The following is a 24,636-nucleotide window of genomic DNA, read 5'->3' as shown; positions in this document are numbered from 1 at the left end:
AGCAGTGCCTGTCGATAGTAAATACATAGTACATGTAGTTAGTGTGTGAATACTGAAAATTTTCCAAATGATTCTCACACACACACACACAACCTAGCACCAAAGTACTACAGAATAAAGTGCTTTATACAGAATTAAAAAAAAAACTGCAAGGGGTGATATCGGTAGAGGGAAAAAAAGAGAATGAAACCAAAACACTAAGGTTTGGGAGCTGGACGCTGGGAAGGAAACGGGTGCGAGGAATCGAGGTCCAGGATAGAGGAGAGAGAGAAGATCTGAAGGATGAGAAGGGAGCAAGTTAACGAGTTCACTTGGGATCTTCTGAGTTTGAGGTGCCAACGAGGGCCCTGCGATATGTCTCAAAACGGCCCTAGGGGGCTCAGCTCTCTCCAACTTACGGAAAATCACAGAGGACTGAATCCCACGGCAAAACGTTTTGAAATGAACCCGAGGCTGTTTTTCCCAAATTGCTAACATTTCTCCAGTAAACGAATGCCCTGTCTTTGAATCACTCTGTGTGTCTTTTTGCACCTTTATGAGGCAGCCCCTCTGAGAGGATTCAGTGACCGGTCGGTGTGAGTCTTGGCAGCTTCTAGCCTAGAAAGACAAATGGGCCGCTGCAGAGAAATAAACACCCTCAGTCAGAGCCGTGGAGAACAGCTATCTTCTTCTCCATCAGGTGCCATTACTGAGAAAGCTGCGTTTCATCAGGATCAGGCATCTAGCTATAGAATATTATGGAATGTACAGAATGACAGTGTATGTGTGCCCAGTGTCGCAAAGCTCGTGAATGATAGAGTTGAAATCAGTAGCAAGAGCCAACCTTATTTGATGTTTACTGTGCGTTGGACACAGTTATAAGCCCTTAACCCAAACAATTTACCGTTATTCTCCTTTTAGACACAAGGAAATCAAGGCACAGAGAGGTTAAGTAACCTGCTTAAGGTCGCACAGTTAGGAAGTGATAGAAGCTGAATACAAACTCGAGCTCCCCTCCCTTAACCACTATTTTCCTACAGCTCAGAGCCCAGGTTTCTTGACTCCAGGGTCATTCTAAAGAGCAAGGAGAAGTTTTCCTAGAAGGAGCTTTTCAATATCAGTGTTTTGTTTGTTTTTTTAAAATTATTATTCCTGAAGTCTTTTAGTCCACCATGCAGGGGTGTAGCCATCTGGCCATGAGCTGCCTTCGCTTCTTTCCCTGATTCCAACACATCTGACAGCCAGTGTCAAAGCTAAAGAAAGACCAGACAATGAGCTGGACTATTCATCTATTCAGATAAGATCCCCAGGCCAGTAAGTGTTCTCTGGCTGGCCAGCGATGACCGCCATTCATCAACTGGATGAATGGGATCTTTCCCAGCATCTCATTTCTTCCCAAGGTTCTCACACCTTGAGTGCCGGGAACAGGCTGAGCCCCAGTCTGTTGCTCAGCCAGGAGAGGGCCAGCAACGTGCAGCGCCCTGGAGACAGCTGCCATGGATGGTCCTACTACTTTCCTTCCTCCCGTGAGTCTGTTTATGCCAAGGTCGCGTTCCCGAGGCTCTTCCTCAAGGATTCTCTGTCTCTCAGAAGACATGCGCAGAGACTCCTGTGAAGAGAGTAGCTGCTTTCCCGGGAGCTGGGGGAGGAAGGGGTTGGAAGAGCACAGCGGGGAGTTGAAGAAGGCTGCAGAGACCATACTTGTTCGACCTTAAAGAATAAGTGGGATTTAACCAAGTGAAGCAAGGGGAGATGACATTCTAGGAAGAGGAAATAGCCCTAGGAGACCCAGGAGCATGAGAATAGAATTTTCTGAGAACAAAACGTACTCTGGTGTGATGGAAAGTGGTACGGCAAACTGACAGGACTCGAGACTGGCCCCGTGGCCTGGGGTCACCTGTGTGGACACGTGAGCCATACCCCGCAGTTTGGAATTTAGGCCGGAGGCAAAAGGCAAGAGGAGAGGGCCGTAAACAGAGCTAGAAAATAACTATGGTACCGGGTGGAGGATGAAATGGAAACCAAGCATCAGTTAAGACAATATATCCAGATTAAAATAATAATAATAATTATTATTATTAAAGGACTCTGTACCAGGACCATGGTTTAGGCTTTTCAAATAGCATAAACCCCTGAGCTGAGAATCGCTATTACTGATGGGAGAGCATTCTATTTATCAAGTATGTTGGGACAAAATAGATTGAAAGCTGCTGTAGGAGCCACAGCTCATCTCCCCCACGGTCCAGAAGGATATCTCTGGATGAGACAAGAGATGGAAGCAGGGGATGAGCTAGAAGCTCTTACGAAAGGACACATTTGAGACATTTGGTAATTGACTGAATGGGAAGAAGGAGGAACTAGGTAGGGAAAAGAACAAAGTTCAGCTGTGTCATGAGCCATTGCTCTGAGCTCCAGGGCAGGGCTGTTGTGTCAGAAGCAGGGACACTGGAGGCACATGAGGGCCCCTGCCTGGTGCCCTGCTCCGTGGTGACCACAGGAGGGACCCTGGACTGGATGATCCCAGTCACTCAGAGAGGTTCTCAGACCACCATGGAGGCTGAATGGACATACTAGCCCTCACCTACTGTCTCTGCAGACAAAGAAAAAGTTGTATATTGAAGAGTCCACTTCTCGTTTTGTAAATTAATGTCATGCTGGAGTCTGAGCAACAGTGCCAAGAACCTCGAGCTCTGTTGCCCATCACAGGGTCCTCTGTGCCCGTTACGGGTGCCACCCTCTTAACGTGATTTCTTTCCTTTAGGGCCAACTCTGTGACATGGAATCCACATAAGATGATGGGCGTCCCTTTGCAGTGCTCTGCTCTCCTGGTTAGAGAAGAGGTATGTGTTTCCTGACTCGTGGCCCAGTCCATAGGTGGGGTTGTATAGAGTAAATGTGTGTAGTGACAAAACCAGCATGATTTTACAGGCTGGAACAGTGAGCCGCATCCACAAAAAGGGGAGATTGTTAATTAGGATAATTGTAAGGACCTGCTTTTCTGTCCAAATATAGGATGGTTGTATTTTGACAAGACGAGACAGGCGTGTTCCATGAATGGCTAAATTGTTGTACTTGTGAAAAAGGTGTAGGACATTAGGTTGTACTCTGCAGGGTCAACAGAGAAATACCATTCAAAAAATGGTAATGGGATAGAAGAGGTGGAGCTTCAGGATGAGGCAGGTGGCAGTTCCCCACTGTCCTTTGGTTAAACCACACCTGGAGTGGTTTGCTTAGGTTAGTGTCAAATCGTATAGGGAACCCCATCAAGCTAGAGCTCAAACAGTGAGGAACCTTAGTTCACATGGAAGAGAGGTGGTTGAAGGAACTAAAGATGTTTCATCTAAAAAAATTTAATGTAAAGGGCCGAGAGGAAGGCAGCCTTTGCAGCATAAATGACTCAAGTGGGAGATTCGTTTTTGCTTGACGCTTCGGGGAGCTGGGTTAGTAACACTGGATGGTACAGCTTTGATGGTAAAATCCGAATTACCATGATTTGAGGTCTGACTTGGGATCAGTAAAAGGAATGCTTTTCTGAAAATTAAGCTGCCCAACCGGTAGTGAATTACTTATGTAGGAATAAATTCATCATCAGGGGAGGTGACTGAATGGACATTGGGCAAACACTTATTAGTAAGAGGACAGAGAGATAGAAGGGGAAGGAATAGGAACTTCCCCGGAGGTCCAGTGGTTAAGACTCGGTGCTTCCACTGCAGGGTGCACGGGTTTGATCCCTGTTTGGGGAACTAAGATCCCGCATGCCTTGTGGTGTAGCCAAAAAAAAAAAAAAAGGGGAGGGGAAGGAATGCTATAAGATGGTATTAAGTACTCTGTGTTAAGAGAGTTCTCGGTTTTCAAAAAGCGTGGGATATATTAGCTTAAAGAGTTAAAAACAAGTTTCATTACTTCAGGGCATATCAGAGGCTTCAGTTGCTGATATATATTATAAATATCTAAAACGAAGGTATTTATGATAGTTTCCAAAGTTTACTCGACCAGGAGAATTTCTTTGACGGCAACTGTTTTACAACCAGCAGCTATTCACGTATTTTAAATAGTTTAGGATATAATGGCTCAGAATCAGGACACTGTCTCACCTTTATGTGACTTTTACTTATCCTTTTGTACAATGAGGCTGGTGCTGTCCCACCTTCTAGAGGTCATGTGCTTTGCGTTGCTTTTCCTATCCCAGTAGAAGCTGGTCTGGTCTGTCCATGATTCCGCACTCCCTGAGTGGTTTCCCTTAGGATTGATGGCACCTAAGCACGAGCTTGCATGGCTGGGGGAAAATGGTGCTAAGTTTCTGTGACCGTGAAACAAAATAGATGCACCAATTGCTCAGTCTCATTGGTCTTTGAGTCCAATTCAATGTCATTCTACTGCTCTATTACAATTACATTGTATTGAATTTCTACTAGTCTCAAGAAAAAATTACTTAATGAATTCCACTGAATAAAAAGGCCAGACTACAAGACTGAGCCCAGTTCTGTTGTCTACCATCTGGACACTCGGTCTGGTCTTTCAGGACCTAGATCAAATTTTAGTTGCCTTCTGTTTTAGTTTGGAGAACTTTTAAAAAGGGCTCTCACTTCTAACTTCAACGAAGTGATCACAGTTTAGTCTTTTCTTCTCTTGTCGTGAGTCACGAAAGAAAAAAGTAAATGCCAAAGTTTCTGTAAAATCACAGTCACACTGTGGATAACCAAAGCGTCAAAGGCTTCCTGTGGTTCGAGACAAATTGCAGTGTGGTGAGGAGACTAATGATGCTGTTTTAGTCAGAGAACATGATTCATTCACTGGTCTTCGGAATAGTTCAATCACTTTGCCACCCATTTTCCATAGTAAGCTCGTGGTGCAAGGGCAAATTCATGGTGATTGACAATGAAACGTTCTACTGTAACTACCATTAGCAAATGAGTATGAAAACACAGTGCTCGGGCTTCCCCGGTGGCGCAGTGGTTGAGGGTCCGCCTGCCGATGCAGGGGACGCGGGTTCGTGCCCCGGTCCGGGAGGATCCCACATGCCGCGGGGCGGCTGGGCCCGTGAGCCATGGCCGCTGAGCCTGCGCGTCCGGAGCCTGCGCTCCGCAACGGGAGAGGCCGCAACGGTGAGAGGCCCGCGTACCGCAAAAAACAAAACAAAACAAAACACAGTGCACAAGCTTTAACCACTCTTGAGAGAAGAGTGTGACATCTGAAAGATTCCCTGTTGAAGACCCCAGAGTAGCAATGTCTTTATTGTTTTAGATTTTAGCTTATAAAAACGATAGCAATGAACTGTCTTAAAAACTATGATATCCATAAAGAACTCAAACCCTTATAGCTAAATGATAAAGTACTTGAACTAAATATGAACGAAACAGGAGAAGAATCACACCAATAATATTTTACAAAACCAAAGCGTTTCCAAAATAGTTTGCTTACAACAAAACCAGAACATCAGGATATTCTCCCAATGAACATTATACTCTGATTGATTTTTTTAAAAAATAAATGCCTTCTCACTGAAATTCACCTGACCTGGATTTACATCCCAACTGTTCCATTTCTAGGTGTAATTTATAGAGCAGCTTACATAAAGTTTTTGAGATTCAGTCTCATCTGTAAGATGGGAATTATTAATAACCAGCCACAATAAAGGGTATTGTAAAGCTTAAGTAAAGTAATCAACAAATTTTTAAAAAGATAAATGCCTTCTCTTAAAAAGGAGACTAAAAGTACATATATGCCCTGTTGTTAACCCCTGGTGACAGCTGACCCTTAGCCATTTATCCTATAGACTTGACCTATCACAACAGCCCATCCTGTCGAGATATCGGCCTCATTTTTTTTTCTCATTTGATTCTTTCTCCAGGATATTCAGTGCCTGTTTCTTTTATTTTTTTTTCCTTAATAATCTCCATCACAATGTAAATCTAATAGAATACCTAATAAAGTCAGTAGAGTTTCCTAAGTTTTCTCTTCTCTTCTAGGGATTGATGCAGAGTTGCAACCAGATGCAGGCCTCCTACCTCTTTCAGCAAGATAAACACTACGACCTGTCCTACGACACTGGAGATAAGGCCTTACAGTGCGGACGTCATGTTGATGTTTTTAAACTCTGGCTAATGTGGAGAGCAAAGGTGAGCACGCTGGGATCGGCTGAATGTCGACTAAAAACAGACACTATATCTGGTGACCCTTATTATGACATGTTAAAAATTGATTTGCAAATTGAAAATTATTTACCCAAGATTAGGTTTCTTGAATCCTAGATCTAGTTATCTACACGGACAAGAATATAAGAAAACCCATTGAGTGTTTTCTTTCTTTTAAACCTAATTGCTTCTAATGCTCACTCATCTAGAACACCAATACATGTTGCTTTATACGGCAGAACCTCTGGATCCCTAAGAAGTGCTTCATTGTTGTTCTTGTCCCAACTCTTGTTTTTTACCCAGTGATTGATCCTTTGGGCAGGTTAAATGCAGTCTTTTTGTTTGGAGAATAAAAAGGAAAAAGAAAACACCCAGCACGATAGTTTATTTTTGACATTTCACAGGGTAACCTCTAGTTATAACACTTTTTTCAAAAACTCTGGAACTACCTAGTGACCTCTTTTGGTTCAGTTTCTCTGTTTACCTCAGAATTTAACGGTAGATGATCACCCCTCTTTCAGAAATGGAACTCTGTAACTAATGGTGTGCGCCACTGGCTGGACCTAATTATAGCTTTCAAAGAGCATACGTGTGCAGTTAAATGTAAGCAGGCTGGAAGGGTCAAAGATTCTGTTTTTCATTTTGGCCAGATTCCTAACTTACGTGTCACAAATCAGTGACCTTCCACCTGGTTTCATTAATCTCCCACGGGAGGCAACGGCCTGAGCCAGTGGGGACACTGGAAAAACCCAACTGCTAGAAAAATCCAGCTGCTAACATAGTACGTGAGAGAAACCTGACAAAGGGAGAGATGAGAGGGAAGCTGGCATGCCCCGAGGTCCTGTGTGTTTGGGAAATGGTCCACAAATTTGGCTCTCAGCTTTCTAAGTAGCCTACACAAAGAGGTAACAGGTTCAGCACCATAGGAACAAGCAAATAACTTGGTCTGCTGCATGAGACCACCGAATGGGTCCTTCCTCAGGTCTGTGTAAAGAGGTATGGCCCACGTCCACAGCACCCAGTCCATACGCCGGTGTTTATAAAAGTGTTCAAAGCAAACTGAATCGACTCAAACAGTTCAGAGAGGCGGATGGCTAACAAGAAAAAGAGGGGGCTTGGGAGTGAAACAATGCATTCAGCAACTATCTTATGGAATCTTCTTTAAACCCATCCTGGAAAAGGGCAGTTTAACTAGAAAGACTGTCTTAAAAACTATGATATGGACACATGCCTTTTGCTCAAGGCACAAATAACTCTTAGATGGTTTCCGGGGATGGCTAGACTACATGGTCTTCAAACAAGCCTCCATGATGGTATTTGCCCCGGTTGAGTTTTCTCTAAGTATTGCTAAGGATCAGACAGCTACCTGGAGTGAGGCCCAAGGTGAGTTACTGCCCCATAAAGGTGGGTGATGAGTGAGGTCAAATCCCTTGAGCTGGGCAGGGGACCCCTTCCCTTTCTTCTTTTGAAAGTTGAGAGCCTGACAAGGATAGGTATCTGGTCCCCACCGCCCAAGACAAGACTCATGCGGTAGGCAATAACACTTTCATTTGGCAAAAATAAATCAATCGAGAACGTAGATTATTGGTGTACTCTCAGGCTGTTTTTTTTGTTTTGTTTTTTTTGCGGTACGCGGGCCTCTCACTGCTGTGGCCTCTGCCGTTGCGGAGCACAGACTCCGGACGCGCAGGCTCAGCGGCCATAGCTCACGGGCCCAGCCGCTCCGCGGCATGTGGGATCTTCCCGGACAGGGGCACGAACCCGTGTCCCCTGCATCGGCAGGCGGACCCTCAACCACTGCGCCACCAGGGAATCCCTCTCAGACTGTTTTAAAACGAGCAGGTTTTTCATTTCATTGATTTGTGGGAATTGTAAAATGACAAAGGTAGACATCAGCTAGTACGTTGAAGCAAGCTTGGTCTCTAAACATTGTCCAGTATCAGTCTTTTTGTCTCTTGTTCCCCTGGTGTTTTTATTAAAATGATGATCATTAGCTATATTTATACAAAAATGCTTCTGACACTGTTCATCGGTTCCTGCTGCTGCTTTTCCATCGGAAACCTCCCTGCCAGTGTGGTGCAGCCAGCTGGTTCTCGGAGAAATCACTCGGAGGACGTCGGGTGTGAATTAAACAGCAGGACCAAATGAAGCTTGAAATAAAGGCAAAGGATCCAGTTTCTAAAGGGCTGAAATACAGGCACCAGAAGAGGGGGTAACGAGAGAGAGAGAAAGAGAAAAATCACAGTGGCTACGTAACTTATGGACACATTTTTTTTTTGCATTGAAAAATAGTTTAATATTATACATTATCATCATCCAGAATTTAAAATATTGTAATTATTTCATGTACATCATGTTTGGGTAAAGGAATAATTCATTTTCTAACATTCATATATAAGGTGTGAACAGAAATGAAGACACACTGATAACTTGGTAATTAATGAAAGTCAACACATTATTTATGCTTAAAATGCAGAAACAGATGACAGTGAAGAATTACAAGTGAGAATTTGAGTTACTTAGAAGACATGGACACATATTTTTTTTAATTCCTTACGCAAACCCTTAAGTGTCTAGACGGCTAAACGGGAAAAACGTCCATTGTCTTTCAACTTAAAGCTGCCTTTTTAAAAAATGAAGTGATAATAATTATTAAAGTAATAAGCTCAGCCCTACAGTCCACATCAAGGGTGAGGATAATTACAATCCAACACCCCTAACCCTGTAGTAATGCCAGACAGGGCAGGAGAAGTACCCACTCCTAAGGAGAGCCGTAAGAGTGGCCACATGTCATTCTATTTTGCATCTGCCAAAGCAGTACAGTAAGTCCTCTACATACGAACCTTCAAGTTGCAAACTTTCAAAGATGCGAACGTGCATTCACATGTCCAATCACGTAAGTTAGTTCACGTGTCTGGTGTACCTTGTCACGTGCGTGCATCCTCTACAAGTGGTTGTGCTTTTGTGTACTTTACTGTACGGTACTATTTTCTGTGTTTGTTTCTTATGTATTATTTGTTAAAAGTATTATAAACCTTTTATAGTACAGTACTATATAGCCGATTGAGTTAGTTGGGTACCTAGGCTAACCTGGTTGGACTTATGGACAGATTGGACTTATGAATGCACTCTCGGAACAGAACGCGTTCGTTTCTAGGGGACTTGCTGTAATGAGGAGGAATGCGGCATTAATCAGCAACCCCCCTGTTATCAGATACACCTGGAGAATACAGTGTTCCAGTGAATCCGCATTTTCTCCTTAGTAAGATAAACCACATGAAAAATATTGACCTAAGTATAAATTACAGTTCTTTCACCGGTTGATAGAAAACGGAGCTAAATGCACTGAAGACGGCCGTCATGTTAAGTCCAAGACAATTTGACTGGAGCAGATTAATGCAAAAAAGAAAATATTGAGCCTCCTGATGTGGGATGCTAGGAGGTGTTCTGGATGGTGGTATGATTTGTAAGCCTTGCACTGGCAAAGACACTGTGTCTGCCCTCAACTCTGTTCTTATTGGGTAGACCGTTTATTTTGTCTGAATTTTATTAGAGAATCCTAGGACTTTAACCTCAGTGGCTAAAACTCACGGGTAGACATAAAAAAAACCCCAAAAAATCTTAAAAGGAGTCCCCTTTTTAAGGCCTGCAGTGATGGCTTAATATGTAACTATTGAGTTTTTACCGTAAATCTTCGTGTTTGTATATGATTATGCAAATTGTCAGATTTCCTTATAGTTTTCTATGATTGGCCTCTGTAATTAAAATGTAGATAACAGAGGGGTTGGCAAATGGCTGAGGGAAAAAAAATAACAGGAGAAAACTATTAAGGGGAATGCCTGGCACTCTTTGCTGAGTGAATGAACGTTCCCTTTCTCTCTAAAATATTAATTTATTTTAATAAGCAGATACTGAGCATCTGTTACCGTGCCTGGTGCTGAACGGGCCCGGGGGCTTCAGTTCTCCAGGCAGGAAAGAGAAGCGCTCTAATGACCATCACAAAGGACAGAACACAACTGGTTATAAAGGAAACACAGACACACCTTGAAGAGTTAAAGAAGGGAGAGTTCAGTCCTAGTTTGGAAGCCAAGAACGATTTATCAAGAGGTGATCTTCGAGATGTGTCGTGAACAGGATGGTAGAATAACTAGGATTTTGACCAGCAGAGCTGGGAAAAGGACATCCCAGGAGGAAGGTCAGGCAGGGGCTAAAGGGCGTATTTTGAGCTAGTAGGGAGTCTCAGTTGACTGAAGGAGAATTAGGGTGCTGCCATCCAGATGAGAAGTGAGAGGGCCTGAGTGGGTGCCTCTAAACCCATCCTGGGTGTGTGGGGGTGAGGGATAAGATAAGACATCTTTCTCCCAAAGTTCCTTCAGTGTAGCCTGATGCTGGGATCCAGCCTTCCACCCACAAGGGCTCCTCTGAAGCTGAAGCTTCCATCACAGCGACTCAGGTCACGGCGATGTGATGCCTGATAAGGTTCTATATGTGTCTTTGTCATTTTCATAAGAAGAGCTGTGTGGTATATAATGATTCAACAAGCATTTGATAAACGAATGAATTTTGGAGAATCTCCTAAAAACCTGCAAAACCTTGAAAATAAAGTATAGATCTTTTTCCCATAAATACCCCATTTGAAAGGAGGAGCCCCAGGCTTCAAAGGGCACATCGGAGCTCCTGCGTCGCTCCCCCTGTACCTCTTTAGCCTTCGTCTGAGGGGGCAGTCAGAGTACTCCTGAGCGTCTCCAGAGTGAAGTCCCAGACTAGCAAAGGCTGGAGGGCTCCCATCCCGTCCGTGGTAACCCCACTCCCTTTGCAATACAATCACACTTATTTTCAGAGCGTTCATTTCACCTTGCTACGTCTCTGTGTGGGAAATCAGACAGGCACCGTCATTCCCATGTGACCAGAGAGGTTCGCCAAGGCCATATGGTTGGACAAGGTCAGAGTCATACTGGTCCTGGACATAAACTGGATCAGGTCCATGTGAGATGAAATCCAACTCTAGGCTAGTCCAAAGGATCCAGTTTGGAGAACAATAAACTCCCCTCCCTCTTACCTAAGGTCCATCCCAAGTGGACCCAAACTGCCAGGTTGGCCCAAACCAATCCTAAATCCTTGGCACTCACAGACTCATGGAGCGCAGGGGTGCTGGCCTGAACGGTCAGGCATCAGCTGGGTCCTTGGAGTCAACAGGAACCAGTCAGCAAGGGTGGCGGTCTCCAAAGAAATGAATTTCTGAACCCATCACACCTCTTTAATGCAGCTTGTTCTTAAACACGTTTCAGAGGTTACAAGTCACTGGCTCTGCCAGATCCCCCCTTTGGCTGGGACGATGAGACTGTGTTAACAGGAAAGTGGGCGCATCTTATCTGTATTACAATTGCTTCCTCTAGATGCCAGCTTGGATTAGTCACTGGTAGGCCTGTTCTAAGTTCCTGGGATGAGCATTAGCTGTTTTCTCTAAGCTTCTCCTGAGCACTCCACAAATACCAAAGGAGTTAGGCGTAAAGCCGTGTTGAAAAGTAATCCCCTAGTGTGTCCTGTTGTCAGTTAAATAGTTCCAGTCCAAGGCTGTTGTGTTGTTTTTCCCCAAGTCCAGATCCTGGGCTTCCAAGAGCTGGAAACTAAAAGACCTCTGTGATAATGTTCACCCATTACAGACAGATGAGCCATTTATCCCCAAAGGAGAAATCTAATAAGCTTTGCAGAACGACAGGCTAACAAAGCATCTGTGTGCCCCTCAAGAGACTGTCATCCGTTTGTCCAACAGATACTCATTGAGCACCTACCCTATTCGTTCTATAATGGGGGGTACACTGGTGAACAAAAGTGGGGTCTGGAAACGACAAATTTACCTGATGGGCAGGGACTAAGCAGGCATCCTGGCGGTGGGATGTGCCTCTGATGACGCTTCTTATCCACAAGAAAAGGATAGGCAGCCCTCCGGTCATTAATGACTTCCATAATTACTCCTCTGAGCGACAGAGGCAAATTTTCCCCTCGAGTAATCAAAATAATTGCCTGGGGAATGGAGGCTCGGAAGGAAAGGGATTGTGCCACGGAGAGCGGTGATGGCGAAAGGGAACAAAAGCACCTGACAAAGAGAGCATTAGAGGAGAGATAATTGCCAGGAAAGCCTCTAGGAACACAGTCTAATGTCAGGAAAGTGCTGGCGCAGAGCTGAGACCGAAGGGGCAGAAAGGCCACCAGTGTCCAGAGAGATTCGTCCCCGCATCTCACCTGAGAGCTCGCCCACCTTTCTCAGCCTGCTAAGCCTTCTTCTTCTTCTCTCACTTAGGGGACCACCGGGTTTGAAGCACATATTGATAAGTGTTTGGAGCTGGCGGAGTATTTATACAATACCATCAAAAACCGAGAAGGTTATGAAATGGTGTTTGATGGAAAGGTATGTATTCTGATTTCTACAATCCTCCAAAGTTTAGTCCATTCCAATTCTTATCACTAGTAGTTTTTGATGTTAAGAATGTACTGTCCAGGTAAGTGGGACCATTACAAAGGAGAAGCAGGGGTGAGAGGGTAAAAATCAAACTCACAAAAAATAACTCTGTATAATGGTGTGAAAATCAGGCACTCCAAAGGTGATTACAAACGTGAAAAGCAGGATTGTATCCGGAAGCTGCAGAATAGATTGGAAATGTCCTTGGAATTTTCAAACGTGCCAGTTTGGGCGGAGCGTGAATCTTACTTTCCTTTTCGTAGCCTCAGCACACAAACGTCTGCTTCTGGTATGTACCTCCGAGTTTACGTGTTCTAGACAACAATGAAGAGAGAATGAGCCGCCTCTCTAAGGTAAGGACGCGAGCTCCTCTGATCTGTACCTCGGTGTATGTAATGGACCTTTCACGTGCATGTCATCCTTATGACAGATGTGCATGTCTTCAGGAGAAATCCATCCTCAGCCTTAGTCAATTCAGTAATTCAGAATTAGAAATGAAAACATTAGAACACATAAAATATTAAGGTTAACTTTTGTTTGCTTGTGTCAATAGTTTTTCAGAGTTTCAGAAAAGTTTCTTACTAAGTGCGAAACCCTTAAAACACAATGTCCAGGGACCCGTAAAATCTACACACACACGCACGCACGCACGCACGCGCAATCCCAGAGGGAAAAGCGCTAGGGTGAAATAAATCATCCACACTGTCCAATGCGGTAGAGTAGCTACATGTAGTTACTTAAATCTAAATCAGCTGAAATTAAATTCAACTCAAAATTCACTTCTCAGTCACATTAGACACATTGTAACCTGTGACTCGAGACCAATATATCAGATTGTGCAGACAGAAAACATCTGTGTGGTTACATAAAGCTCTCTTGGTCAGTACTGACATACACCCAAAATGGGAGGAAACGTGGAGTCTTCTGGGCCACAGGAGAAGTTAAATTCTGGACCTAACAAGGCAATGGAATTACTCTTTGTGGCCTCTTGCCCACTACAGGGCTCAGCATACAATAGGCACTCAAAAATGTTTGTTGAACTAACGTGCCATTTACATATTCCAGAATAGGGAAGGGAAACACACTTAGGAAACCTACTAGTGGATCACAGACGTCTTCCCAGTGCACACTTTGGCTTGAAGACAGATATATAGGTAACAAATGGTTATCACTAAAACGAGCCCAGCCACAGCTTCATGAGGGAGGGAAAGATGAGAATCTGGTTGGTGCATTTTCTGCTCCAGTCAGGACTGTGAGTGCGCAGGTGGCCCACTGTCACTGAGGCAAAGTGGACACAGAAGGCCTGGGGCACCATGGGGACAGGACCACCATGGGGACGGGACCACATACAAACGCATTAGACCAAGGCAGGAGGCAAGGAGATGTCCTGCAGGTGTTCATCAGACAAGAGCCCCAGGCGGCATACCGTAAGTCCCCTACACACGAACCTTCAAGTTGTGAACTTTCAAAGATGCGAACGTGCATTCCATCGTCAGGTGTGAGTGAAATTGCAGCTGGCCCTCCGTCTCCTATTGCTAACGAGATCCTTCAGCTCTACCATCTCCCACCTCCTCTCCCTCCTCCAGTCAGTAACTCTTCTTGCCTGTTCACTCAGTGCCAGCCCCTGTGTGCCAGCTGTCGTACGGTACTACTATACTTTTCAAGGGACTGTACTGTAAGATTAATCATGTTTTCTTTATTTTTTGTGTTTGTTTTTTATGTATTATTTGTATGAAAAGTATTATAAACCTATTACAGTACAGTACTATATAGCTGATTGTGTTAGTTGGGTACCTAGGCTAACCTTGCTGGACTTACAAACAAATTGGACTTACAAATGTGGTCTCGGAATGGCACTCGTTCGTATGTAGGGGACTTACTGTGTTGGTCACCTCTTGTATTTCTGGTTCTTTTTCTTCTTCATCATCTTCTTGAATTTTAATTTTTATTATATTTCCTATACTGACTGATGGCCTTTCAGAAGGTCACCAGTGGATTTAAAAGTACATTGGTAAGGAGAGACAAGATAGGGGTAGGGAAGTAAAGAAGTACTAACTACTATGTATAAAATAATAAGCTACAAGGATATATTGTACAGCACAGGGAATAGAGCCGATATTTTATAATAACTATAAATGGAGTATAACCTTTAAAAATTGTGAATCACTGAAACATATATTATAAATCAACTATACCTCAATAAAAAATACTAATAAACAATAATAAAAGTTTATAGAAAGTATTACAAAAAGTACATTGGTAGGGCTTCCCTGGTGGCGCAGCGGTTGAGAGTCTGCCTGCCGATGCAGGGGACACGGGTTCGTGCCCCGGTCCGGGAAGATCCCACATGCCGCGGAGCGGCTGGGCCCGTGAGCCATGGCCGCTGAGCCTGCGCGTCCGGAGCCTGTGCTCCGCAGCGGGAGAGGCCGCAACGGTGAGAGACCCGCGTACCGCAGAAAAAAAGAAAAAAAAAAAAAAGTACATTGGTAAAGAAGTAGATTGGCCTCATATATAAAGTGACTTTTTTAAAGCCTATGTTATTAAATGTAATGGGAAATTTAATTGGTGAGATTTTAATGTTTTCAAATATCTTATTTATGGTTATTCTGCTTTTTGATTTTTCAAAATTTCTCTCAGCCTTCCACGATGTAAAAACAAAAAGGTTTTGTAACACATAGTGAGAAATACATTTCTGTGATATCTTTGTGAGATTATTTCATGATGCTTTAATCTGAGCCCTCTTTGGAGGAAACAAATGTGGATTTAAATTATGGAAGAGTTCCCTGGTTATTATTTTCTAAAGGATTGAAAAAGCTAATGGCACAAAGGATACAATGGTACCCTAAAACTCTTAAGGCATCCCCAAAGAGCTCTTGTTGATTGAGCCTTCAGTGAATTCTTCAACATGCAGCCCCTTTTTTCCTGACTTCCTTTATTCAGCAAAACCAAGAATGTGACCCCAAAAAAAGAGTCTAGAAAAAAATTAAAATGCTATATACTCGTCAGAATAGTCAGATTCTTATTTTTCTTCTTAACTTGCAAGTAGTGATCATGCAGTGAAGTAGATGTTCCGTGTTCCTGCTAATTTGAGTTCGGCAGCATTTTCTGGAAGCAACCAAAAGCCATATGTATTTAGATGGCTGTGATTTCTGCCAACCCAGCTAGCTTTAGGAACTGGGGGGGGGGGGAGGGGTTCAATCTTACTTTCCGCCAAAACCTGTTTGGGATGATGGCTGTTACCGTCAGTCTTTTGACTTCTGATCTGCATTTATTTCAAAAATTGGTGTTGAATGTCCTTAATAATTAATCCCATTCCTGTGTATTCTTACTTGGATTGCCTATGAAAACGAAATCAGAATTTAATTCACTGAGTAAAGCATTATCACTATTTTATCAGTGCTAAAGAGCAAGCATGATTTATTGCACAAATAAAACTAAGGAACAGTTATGTGATCTTTTTCCTTAAATTCCTGCAGACACATGGATTTGGAATTCTTTTTCTAATCTGGGATTTCTCTTCCCAGGAACACACTGACTTGCCACGCCTCACAGCACAAAGTGATACATTTCATGTCCTTAGGCTAAATTATTCTAGTAGATCCATTTTCAGAACTTAATCCCAGTCTTGAAATATTTAAATTCTTTTTTATATTTATTCCCCGGCATGAGCCTGACGCCCTGCATACATCGTTAATCCTTTGGGTGAAAGAGGATCAACCCAACAGGAACATTCCTCCTTACATTACCTCCTTGTGGAATAAGGAAGGAGCAGAAGGGGATGTAAGAACGTGTTCATCTAGAATCAGAAAATCTAAATGTTGGAATCATCATCCACATTCATTTTTAGGTGAGGAAATTAGGTTCAGGATGTGAAGTGAAGGTGAAATGAACATGAAGGTCAAGTCTGGCTTTGGCTTTGGCTTTCATAACTAACAAATAATTGGTCCTGATGGGGAACCATGTTGATTTTTCCCACTGAGTACTTTGAGGATTAAAACCTCATTGCAAACCAATGATTATCTAAGTGTTGATATTCCAAAGTCACACGTTCATAACACCATTCTATTTGAATCTATCCTTCATTTAAAATGAATACAACTGTGATAGAAGGCATAGTTCCCATATTGAACTGAGTTGCTGACTATGAATATCTAACATAAGTCTAAAGCTTCCCTCACATCTACATTCCTGGTTAGGTATTTGCAGCAACGAACCTAAAAGATCAATGTTATATTTACAAACTCCAGTGGTGAAATACGTGGACAGATCCTGCATACAGTTGGACATAATTTAAAACGTATGCCTCATCCTAGGAGCTCTTCCTCTTATGCCACTTTTTATAGTCAATAAGGACTCAGGGAGCCCTCCATGTGCACACAGTGCTGTCCTGATAAAAGAAATGAAGGACACTCCCTGCCTTCCGGGAGCTTACAGCTGAAGTACAAAGATGAAGTGTATTGTCTTATAACTGAGGGGATGATAGGAAATTAGAATATAGACAGAATCTATGGATAAGGATCATGTACTTACAACTTAGAGAAAATATGCTAATGGACTGCAGAAGTCAGGAAAGGCTTCCTAGTGGGTGTAGGACTGTGGTGGAGCCTTGGAGTCTGCATAGGATACAAACTGGAAGTGAAAAGGAATTCTAAGCAAAGAGAACAAGTGTGACATGGTGAGACTGAGGACCAGTGTGAAGGGGTAAAAATATGTGTGGTACATCCAAGGGATATTGAATAAGGAGGTCTTGTCAGAGCTGCAGATTCATTTGGGTGGGCACTGGATGAGTCCTCAGAGCTGGTGACAAAAGGCATTTGTGCTGAACTGGAGTTTGAACTTAAATTCGTATACAATAGAGGACTAAGGGCTGTAATCATCCATCTGGCATAAATGTGGTAAAATCGTGTCTGTGATCTGATTCTGCAATGTTAAATCCTTGTGGGTGCAGCTTTTTGCCTCAGCTGATTCTTCATGATTATGAGGTAATATATTTCAAAACATCTTATAAACTGAGTTAATGCAAAAGGAGAATAAAAAGAAACTAGGAAGCTTTAGGGTCTCAAGAAGGAAAATAGCGTTAGGATCTCAAAAGTCTGCTTATTTTCACACATCACTTGATAGTGAGCCTTACATCTTGGTAAGATGAACCATGTGAATTCTGTGAACCATGTATTACTTCCAATGAGGGGGGAAAAAACCCATCCCCCAAATGTTGTATTGCCAAATTCTTTAGCCTTGGAACCAACATCAGATTCTTCTTGGTCTCCCAAAACACTAAGTAGAAAGTCAAGATGTCAAGCTCCTAAGAAACAAAAAAACAAAAAAAACTAGGGCTTCCCTGGTGGCGCAGTGGTTGAGAGTCCGCCTGCCGATGCAGGGGACGTGGGTTCGTGCCCCGGTCCGGGAAGATCCCACATGCCGCGGAGCCGCTGGGCCCGTGAGCCATGGCCGCTGAGCCTGTGCGTCCGGAGCCTGTGCTCTGCAACAGGAGAGGCCACAACAGTGAGAGGCCCGCGCACCGCAAAAAAAAAAAAAAAAAAAAAAAAAGTCAAGCTCCTGATGATAGCCTACCACTGATTATTCCTTTTAGCACCTTCGAGATCTTGAAGGTGTTACACTGCTCCAGCCCTCTGATCCCAAGAAAAGTGAGAGGCAGTTCCTTCAAGGGATGACAAATATGGTTCTGATTGTTCAGTTAAAAACTAAAAATGCTACTTGGTATTGGGTTCTTTCATGAAAGGAAGAGTCCCCGGGAGAAACAGTCACCGTCGTGGTCTGGTCTCTTCCGCAGGTGGCTCCAGTGATTAAAGCCAGAATGATGGAGTATGGGACCACAATGGTGAGCTACCAGCCCTTGGGAGACAAGGTCAATTTCTTCCGCGTGGTCATCTCAAACCCCGCAGCAACTCACCAAGACATTGACTTCCTGATTGAAGAAATAGAACGCCTTGGACAAGATTTATAATAACCTAGCTCACTAAGCTGTTTCAATTCTCTAGGTAGACAATTAAGTTGTCACACACTGTGTAAATGTACTTGTAGTTTGTTCCAAAGTAAATCTATTTCTGTATTGTGGTGTCAAAGTAGAGTACAGTTTAAAAATCAAAAACAAACATTGCTCCTTTTAAAAATCCTTTCTTAAGTTTAGAATACCTCTCTAATAATTAGTGACAAAAGGCTGTGTTCTAATCACTAAGGAAAAGCTTAAAATTGTTACAAATACTTCCCTTACTTTTAATATAGTGTGCAAATCAAACTTTATTTTCACTTCAGAGTAGTAGGGTTGAATAGTGCCAAATTGCCCCTGAATCATAAAAGGTTCTCTGGGGTGCAGTGAAAAGGATAAAGTAAATATAGAATGTATGCTGACAATAAAAAAACTCTTGCCTTTTTCATAGTATTAGAAAAAAAAATTCTAATTTACCTATAGCAACATTTCAAATATATTTAAATACATATAATTTTACAAAAGGAAAATATATATATTAAAAAGAAATCCTATTTTGTAACATATAGATTTTTATTTTATATGGGTTATACAAACTGCAGGGGCAGATATTAAAAACTAAGCCAGATTCTTTTTTCTCTTTCTTTTAACGGAGGCACAATAAAACACTTAGCAAAGTTATTCTGAAACATAGGCCCACAAAATTCTTAAAAGGTATGATGCCTTCTTTCTGTTCATTTTATGACTTATCACATCTCTAAAGTTAGTATTACAAAACAGACACAAAAGGATACTGCAGGTTCTTTAAAATGATTGGTTAGCTCGACAGTAAGACTTACTTCCCATTTAAGTTTTCCATCCATTGGACCTTAGTAGACCCGCTCAGTAGGCATGACAGCCACGCTTCACCTTAGACTAAATTAGGGTCATCGTCTCTATTCTGCTTTCCAGTTCAGCCTGTTTAGAACAGAAGGTTGATGCTGGTTCTTGAGATATCTTCCCAAACAGTATTCTTTAATTAAGTCATTTGGATTCATTAGAGAAAATAAAAATAAAATCTAATCAGCCCAAGCAGAGGCATGAAACACACTCCAGATGTGGTGAGCCCAGAAAATTAAACTTGGCCTTAGATCTCTGTGTGAGAATAATGATGTCATCCTGGATGCCACAGTGTCCCTGCCCAGGAAGGAGTCGTTCCCCTCCCGGGTCATTGCTCTTTCCCATTCACTCCCCATTCCGACCCACAAAAGTCTCTCCTGCTAAGCTCCCCGTGACTGGGATTCCCAATAATTAATTTCTACTCCATTAGTGGTTATTTTCCTCTCAGGAAATGAGGTCCTCACCTAGAATTTTGAGACAGCCTCTTAAGACCTTCTTTTATCATCTGTCTCCCATCAAGACCCAAAGTGACCAGACTATGTAGAGATCATATCCTCCTTAGAATTCAAAATAATATTTTAAAAGCATCCTTCTGCCCCTGCAAACCTGATGGAGAGACGTGAGCTAACGAGAGCTCCCATAGATATTTATGGGGCACAGACTGTCAGAGTCAAAGAGGTAGTGGACCCATATATGCAGACTGTGGATGCACATTTAGGAACATTCATCCTTTCTGTATGCCCCAGTCAGAGCAGTGGTCAGGAAGATGGTAGGTGCATGAGGGAGGAAAGAGGACCCCATCCTTCGTCAAATAGAAAAGGCCCCTAATATGACCACGGGATCCAACCACCTGAAAGCTTCCTGAGCTTGCCGCTACATTCTCTCTCCCAGGTTATATATGAAAACGTTGATATTTGAGATGAACATGGCTTTGGGCCCTCTCTGTCTAGGAGGCGAATGGATTCCCTATGACTATTAGAAGAAAACGCTTTATCTGTGCCCCAGAATTTCATGAAGGAACAAGGCTCCCATTCTAGGCTGGGTCTAATGGCCAAGCATTCCTTTCCTTTCTAGAAATTAGCTGTTGAGAATAAGCACACAACTGCCCACCTATTGTGAGCCTCAGGCCACAGACCCCATCTCAGAGGCGAAGACACTAATTATCAAACCCACCATCCTGCTTGGAGGAGACGGTGAAGCCCAGTGCCCTGATCTGGACAGATCCCTCTCTACTCCAGGATGCTGCTATCTAGGGTTATAGATTCTCTATCAGAAGCGGCTGCTTTTTCACTTGATGGTATGACAGAACTTAAAGGAGGAACATTTGTGCCTGTGTTTGAAGTTCCAGCAAAAGAGTTTTTACCAAGAGCTTGCTTCCCCGACCCCCTGCCCCTTCCAGGTTCGTCCCCAAGTTTGCTGGGAGCCTTCCTCAATCCTATGCAGTGAAAAGCTACCAGCCATAACCCAGGGAAGGAGGTAAATAAAAGCCTGATAAGTCCCGGTAGCTTAATAAATATTCTTTAAAGTAAGTTTGTAATCTACTCAAGAGAAAGGGAGGGAGGAAAGAAGGAAGGAAGGAAGGACGGAAGGAAGGGAGATTGTTTTGAACTTTAGCCAAATTCCCAGTGCCAAAGGCCTTTATGTGGGACCATTCTTTACAAATATTAGAAAAGTTTGGCTTTAGCTTTAATCACAATTGACATGGCCATTTTCATTCAGATAGCAACATTGTGTTTATTATTTTTAAATACTTGGAAAAAACAGTGTGGTATGTCTCCATCGGAGACACATAAACGGTATTGACTTCCTGAACTGTCTCAAGGACGTGAGGAAAGAAAAGGAAATCAGTTGTGTGTGTAACTGTGTTGCCTTTATTATACTGCTAGTACTGTCTCGTCACCTCAGATGGGGGTTGTGCACTTTAGATATGAACTTACAGTGTTGCAAATCAACATGTTTTGCTGTAAAAGCTTGTACAATATATTATTGATGTGTCTTTTCCTGTGTGGTAGCCGTACTAATTTTCTGAGAACCATGTTCGCATCTGTGCCCATAACCCTCTCACCCGCCCTCTCTCTGCTAAACGGTGTGCCCTGCACCTCAGCTCTCACAGGGAATACCCTCGGCTCCGCTCGCTGCTGAGAAATCTCCTTTGAGAACTGTGGGATTTCACAAAATGCAAGGAGGATGCTACTTCAGTGTCTCCAAGAACAGAGGAAACCAGTATGGAGGGTCACAAACAGCCAACGTTGCAGGCGCTGTCCCTGCTAAGATTGGGAGTAGGTGCTACTCCTCAGAATACGGACCAAGAAAGCACGGGTGTAAATATAGCAGCAGGACAAGGAACCCAGGAACCTAACAGCGGGTATCACCTTGCACGTGCCCTCCTGTTTTCAAATGCTAAGTGCAAATGCTGTGTATTGATTAGTTACCTGTGCCAAAGTCCTGTCCCCAGTCAGTGTTTCCAAAGGACATTGACATCTCCCCAGCATCACTCCGTTATTAAGGACAGAAATCAATAAAAACTATAAACACATGGCAACCTGTTCTTCTTACCAAATATAAACTTGTGTATGATCAAAGTATTTTATGTGTTGTTTCTCTAAATCCAAATAAATGTGTAAACGTGGACGTATCTCAGGCTCTGGATGTGTATTTCCAGCTTTGCAGGCCGTGTGAGGGGCTCATTTCTAGGGAATTGCCTGCATCAAAGGCCCTTCACCTGTCACAGAGCTCAGAGCATCTTTGCTGGGAAAAAATCTCTTACTCCCACAGTCGCTTCTGCAGGATATTGCTTGACCACTCTGATTTCTCCTTCAGTCAGACCCAGTCTTTAACAAAAAATGTATGTATTATGGGAAATTTCACGTACACACAGAAGTGGGAAAAATAAGTATAATAACCTCCCATGAAGGCTTCACCCAGCTTCAAAAGTTACTAATTCAGAGCCTGAATCTTGTTTCATCCATCCTTCCCCTGCATCGTGTCCTCCCAACACCAAATAATTTTCATGTGAATCCATAAAAGATAAAGAATCCTTTTTAACAAGTCCTCAATACGATGATCCCAACTAAAATGATAATAGTAATGCCATAATGATATCAAATATCTCATTGCCTGGATTCTCAGCTCTAAAGCAAAACCCGTGGACCATGGACCATGGCCTGTGCCCAGGAAGCCCAATGAGGCCCCCATGAATTTCAGGACAGCCGGGACCTAACTGTACGCAACGCCAGTGCTCAATGCAACGCGTATAACGTACGTGCGGGCTATGCGTGGGCTGTTGTGTATCTTCCATTGTGTCGAGTTTATTGCTGGACCTCTTTGGGTTGTGATTCTGGGAGGTATCACATGTCTGGGGGCTTTCCTCCCGTGCTTTTAGAGGTTAAGAAATGCAGGCGGGTTAAAAGCTATAACGTCACGAGGATTTAACTAGTGGAATGTATCCTGATTTGCCTTATCAGGTCCAGGCTGCCCTATGGGTTTGAGATGCCCTTAAAGGTATTATTCTGGAGTGAAGAGATAGTATTGATACTTCAAGCAGACAAATGGCGGGGGGAGGGCATAAGAGATGAAGTTTCTGGAAATTTTCAATATTGCTTATAGGGGAACTGGTGGACACCAACCAAATATAGAGGGAACACCTCGACATTTGTGCCTTGGTTTCCATTGTTGCCTCAGGCTGGGAAGAATCTCCCGAAATTCCTCACATCTTCACGGGCGTTGTTATAACAGTAATCTTCACAGATTCTTGTGCGGCTTAAATAAAATGTTAGCAGTTTGCGTGGTGCTTTGTACCCAATAGCGTGCAACAAATCTCGTTATTGTACTAACGCTGGTAATTGTACGTGAATTCTGTAAACCAGCTCTTGCTGTCTCCTTCGGTGCTCAGCGACCTCTGAATTCCCTACTTTCTCTTGGTCAGCAGTATTCGTACGTAACAGGTTGAGGCTGGAAACGTCCTCTCCTGCATTTTCCTCTGCTCGCCCAATGTTGATCATAAGCAGAGTCTGTTTCTTATGCTTCTGTGTCATCACCCTTCCTTCCTGGCCGCCCTCTAACCACACACATGCCCTGACAAGACTCTCCAATCTCTGGTGCTCTCCTACAGGTAGAAGGCACTCCATCCATACCATTACCGGCTCTGCCCCTGGTGTGGGACATGTTCTCCACCAAGCCCATTTCCTCAGCTGAGAAATGAGGTGGGACTACTTGATCGCCAAAGGAAAGATGTAGGTGGAAGGTGGTTTAAGATGACAGGTTTATAAACCTGGAAGGGTCCTTAGATGCATTAATTAATTCAGCTAACCTTTACTGACAGGCTACCATGTGCCAGATGTTTTCATATATTAATCCAGCGCCTTTATTTTATGAGTGGGACAAAGGAAGCTCAGAGAAGTATAGCCATTATCTAAAGTCAAACTGAATTCATAGCACAAACAGCACATCATGTATCTAATATAAGACATATACACACCCACATACACACATATAACCACACAGATCAAAGTGTGTGCACACACACACACACACACACACACATCCATTATAATTTAATGGACTTGGTGGTCCAACAATAAAATTCTAATTTATTTCGGTTATTGACACAAAACAAAAGCAAACACCAGCTCAGTGTTCAAGTTTAAGGAGAACTGGAGGGGCCGAGTCCCTTCAACACCAATAGTGGTGTTACAAAAGCATCTTGTGAACACTTGGTTGGTTAACAGGCATACCTGTTGAATTCCACCATGAAATGGAGAGGCTTGGAAAGAGGAAAGGCCAGGGCAGGGAGGCTGGGGAGGCCCTAGGGAGTAACTCTGTGCTCCTGTCACCACCTTTTCAGCTTGCCATTCATTCTGCAACCTGTTCTTCCAGCCCCCAAGGGATTGGTACACTAGCAATTTCCCAGGAAAATGTCAAATAAAAATTGCTCTAAAAGGATAAAATAACTACAAATGGACAATTTTCTGCCATAGAGAGAACAGATGACTGCATGTGAAAGCAAAGATGGGATAAAACTTTTGACGTGAGGGGATGAGAGGGTGGATAGAAATAGACCAAAGGCCAAGGAAGTGAATATATCAGAATATATCGGATCACCCCAGATCTGGCCTGCTCCTTCCTGAGGGTGCTATGGCCCTTTCTCACAGCTGGGCTCGCCTAGTCCACTCCCAGAAGCCCAATCCAAGGGAGCTGCTCCCATTTTCATTAGAAGAAAATACTATCCCTGAAAAGCC

General features: G+C 43.2%; 1 protein-coding gene across 1 annotated transcript in view; it reads left to right on the top strand.

Moving 5' to 3' along the window:
• The window catches only part of GAD2 (glutamate decarboxylase 2), a 65,832-nt gene extending 47,181 nt beyond the window's left edge, over positions 1–18,651 (top strand). The window contains exons 12-16 of the mRNA XM_022580532.3: positions 2,741–2,819; positions 5,949–6,098; positions 12,415–12,522; positions 12,837–12,926; positions 18,365–18,651. Coding sequence (XP_022436240.1) covers positions 2,741–2,819; positions 5,949–6,098; positions 12,415–12,522; positions 12,837–12,926; positions 18,365–18,538 — 601 coding nt within the window. The 3' untranslated portion in view covers positions 18,539–18,651. The remainder of the gene's footprint in view (positions 1–2,740; positions 2,820–5,948; positions 6,099–12,414; positions 12,523–12,836; positions 12,927–18,364) is intronic.
• Positions 18,652–24,636: the final 5,985 nt, after the last annotated feature.

Source organism: Delphinapterus leucas, chromosome 2 (assembly GCF_059928025.1).
Source record: "Delphinapterus leucas isolate spDelLeu-1000000601 "Yukka" chromosome 2, BTC_Dleu_Yukka2, whole genome shotgun sequence".
NCBI lineage: Eukaryota > Metazoa > Chordata > Mammalia > Artiodactyla > Monodontidae > Delphinapterus > Delphinapterus leucas.
The sequence above is the reverse complement of the archived record's forward strand: the minus strand, read 5'-3'. Positions and strand labels throughout refer to the sequence as shown.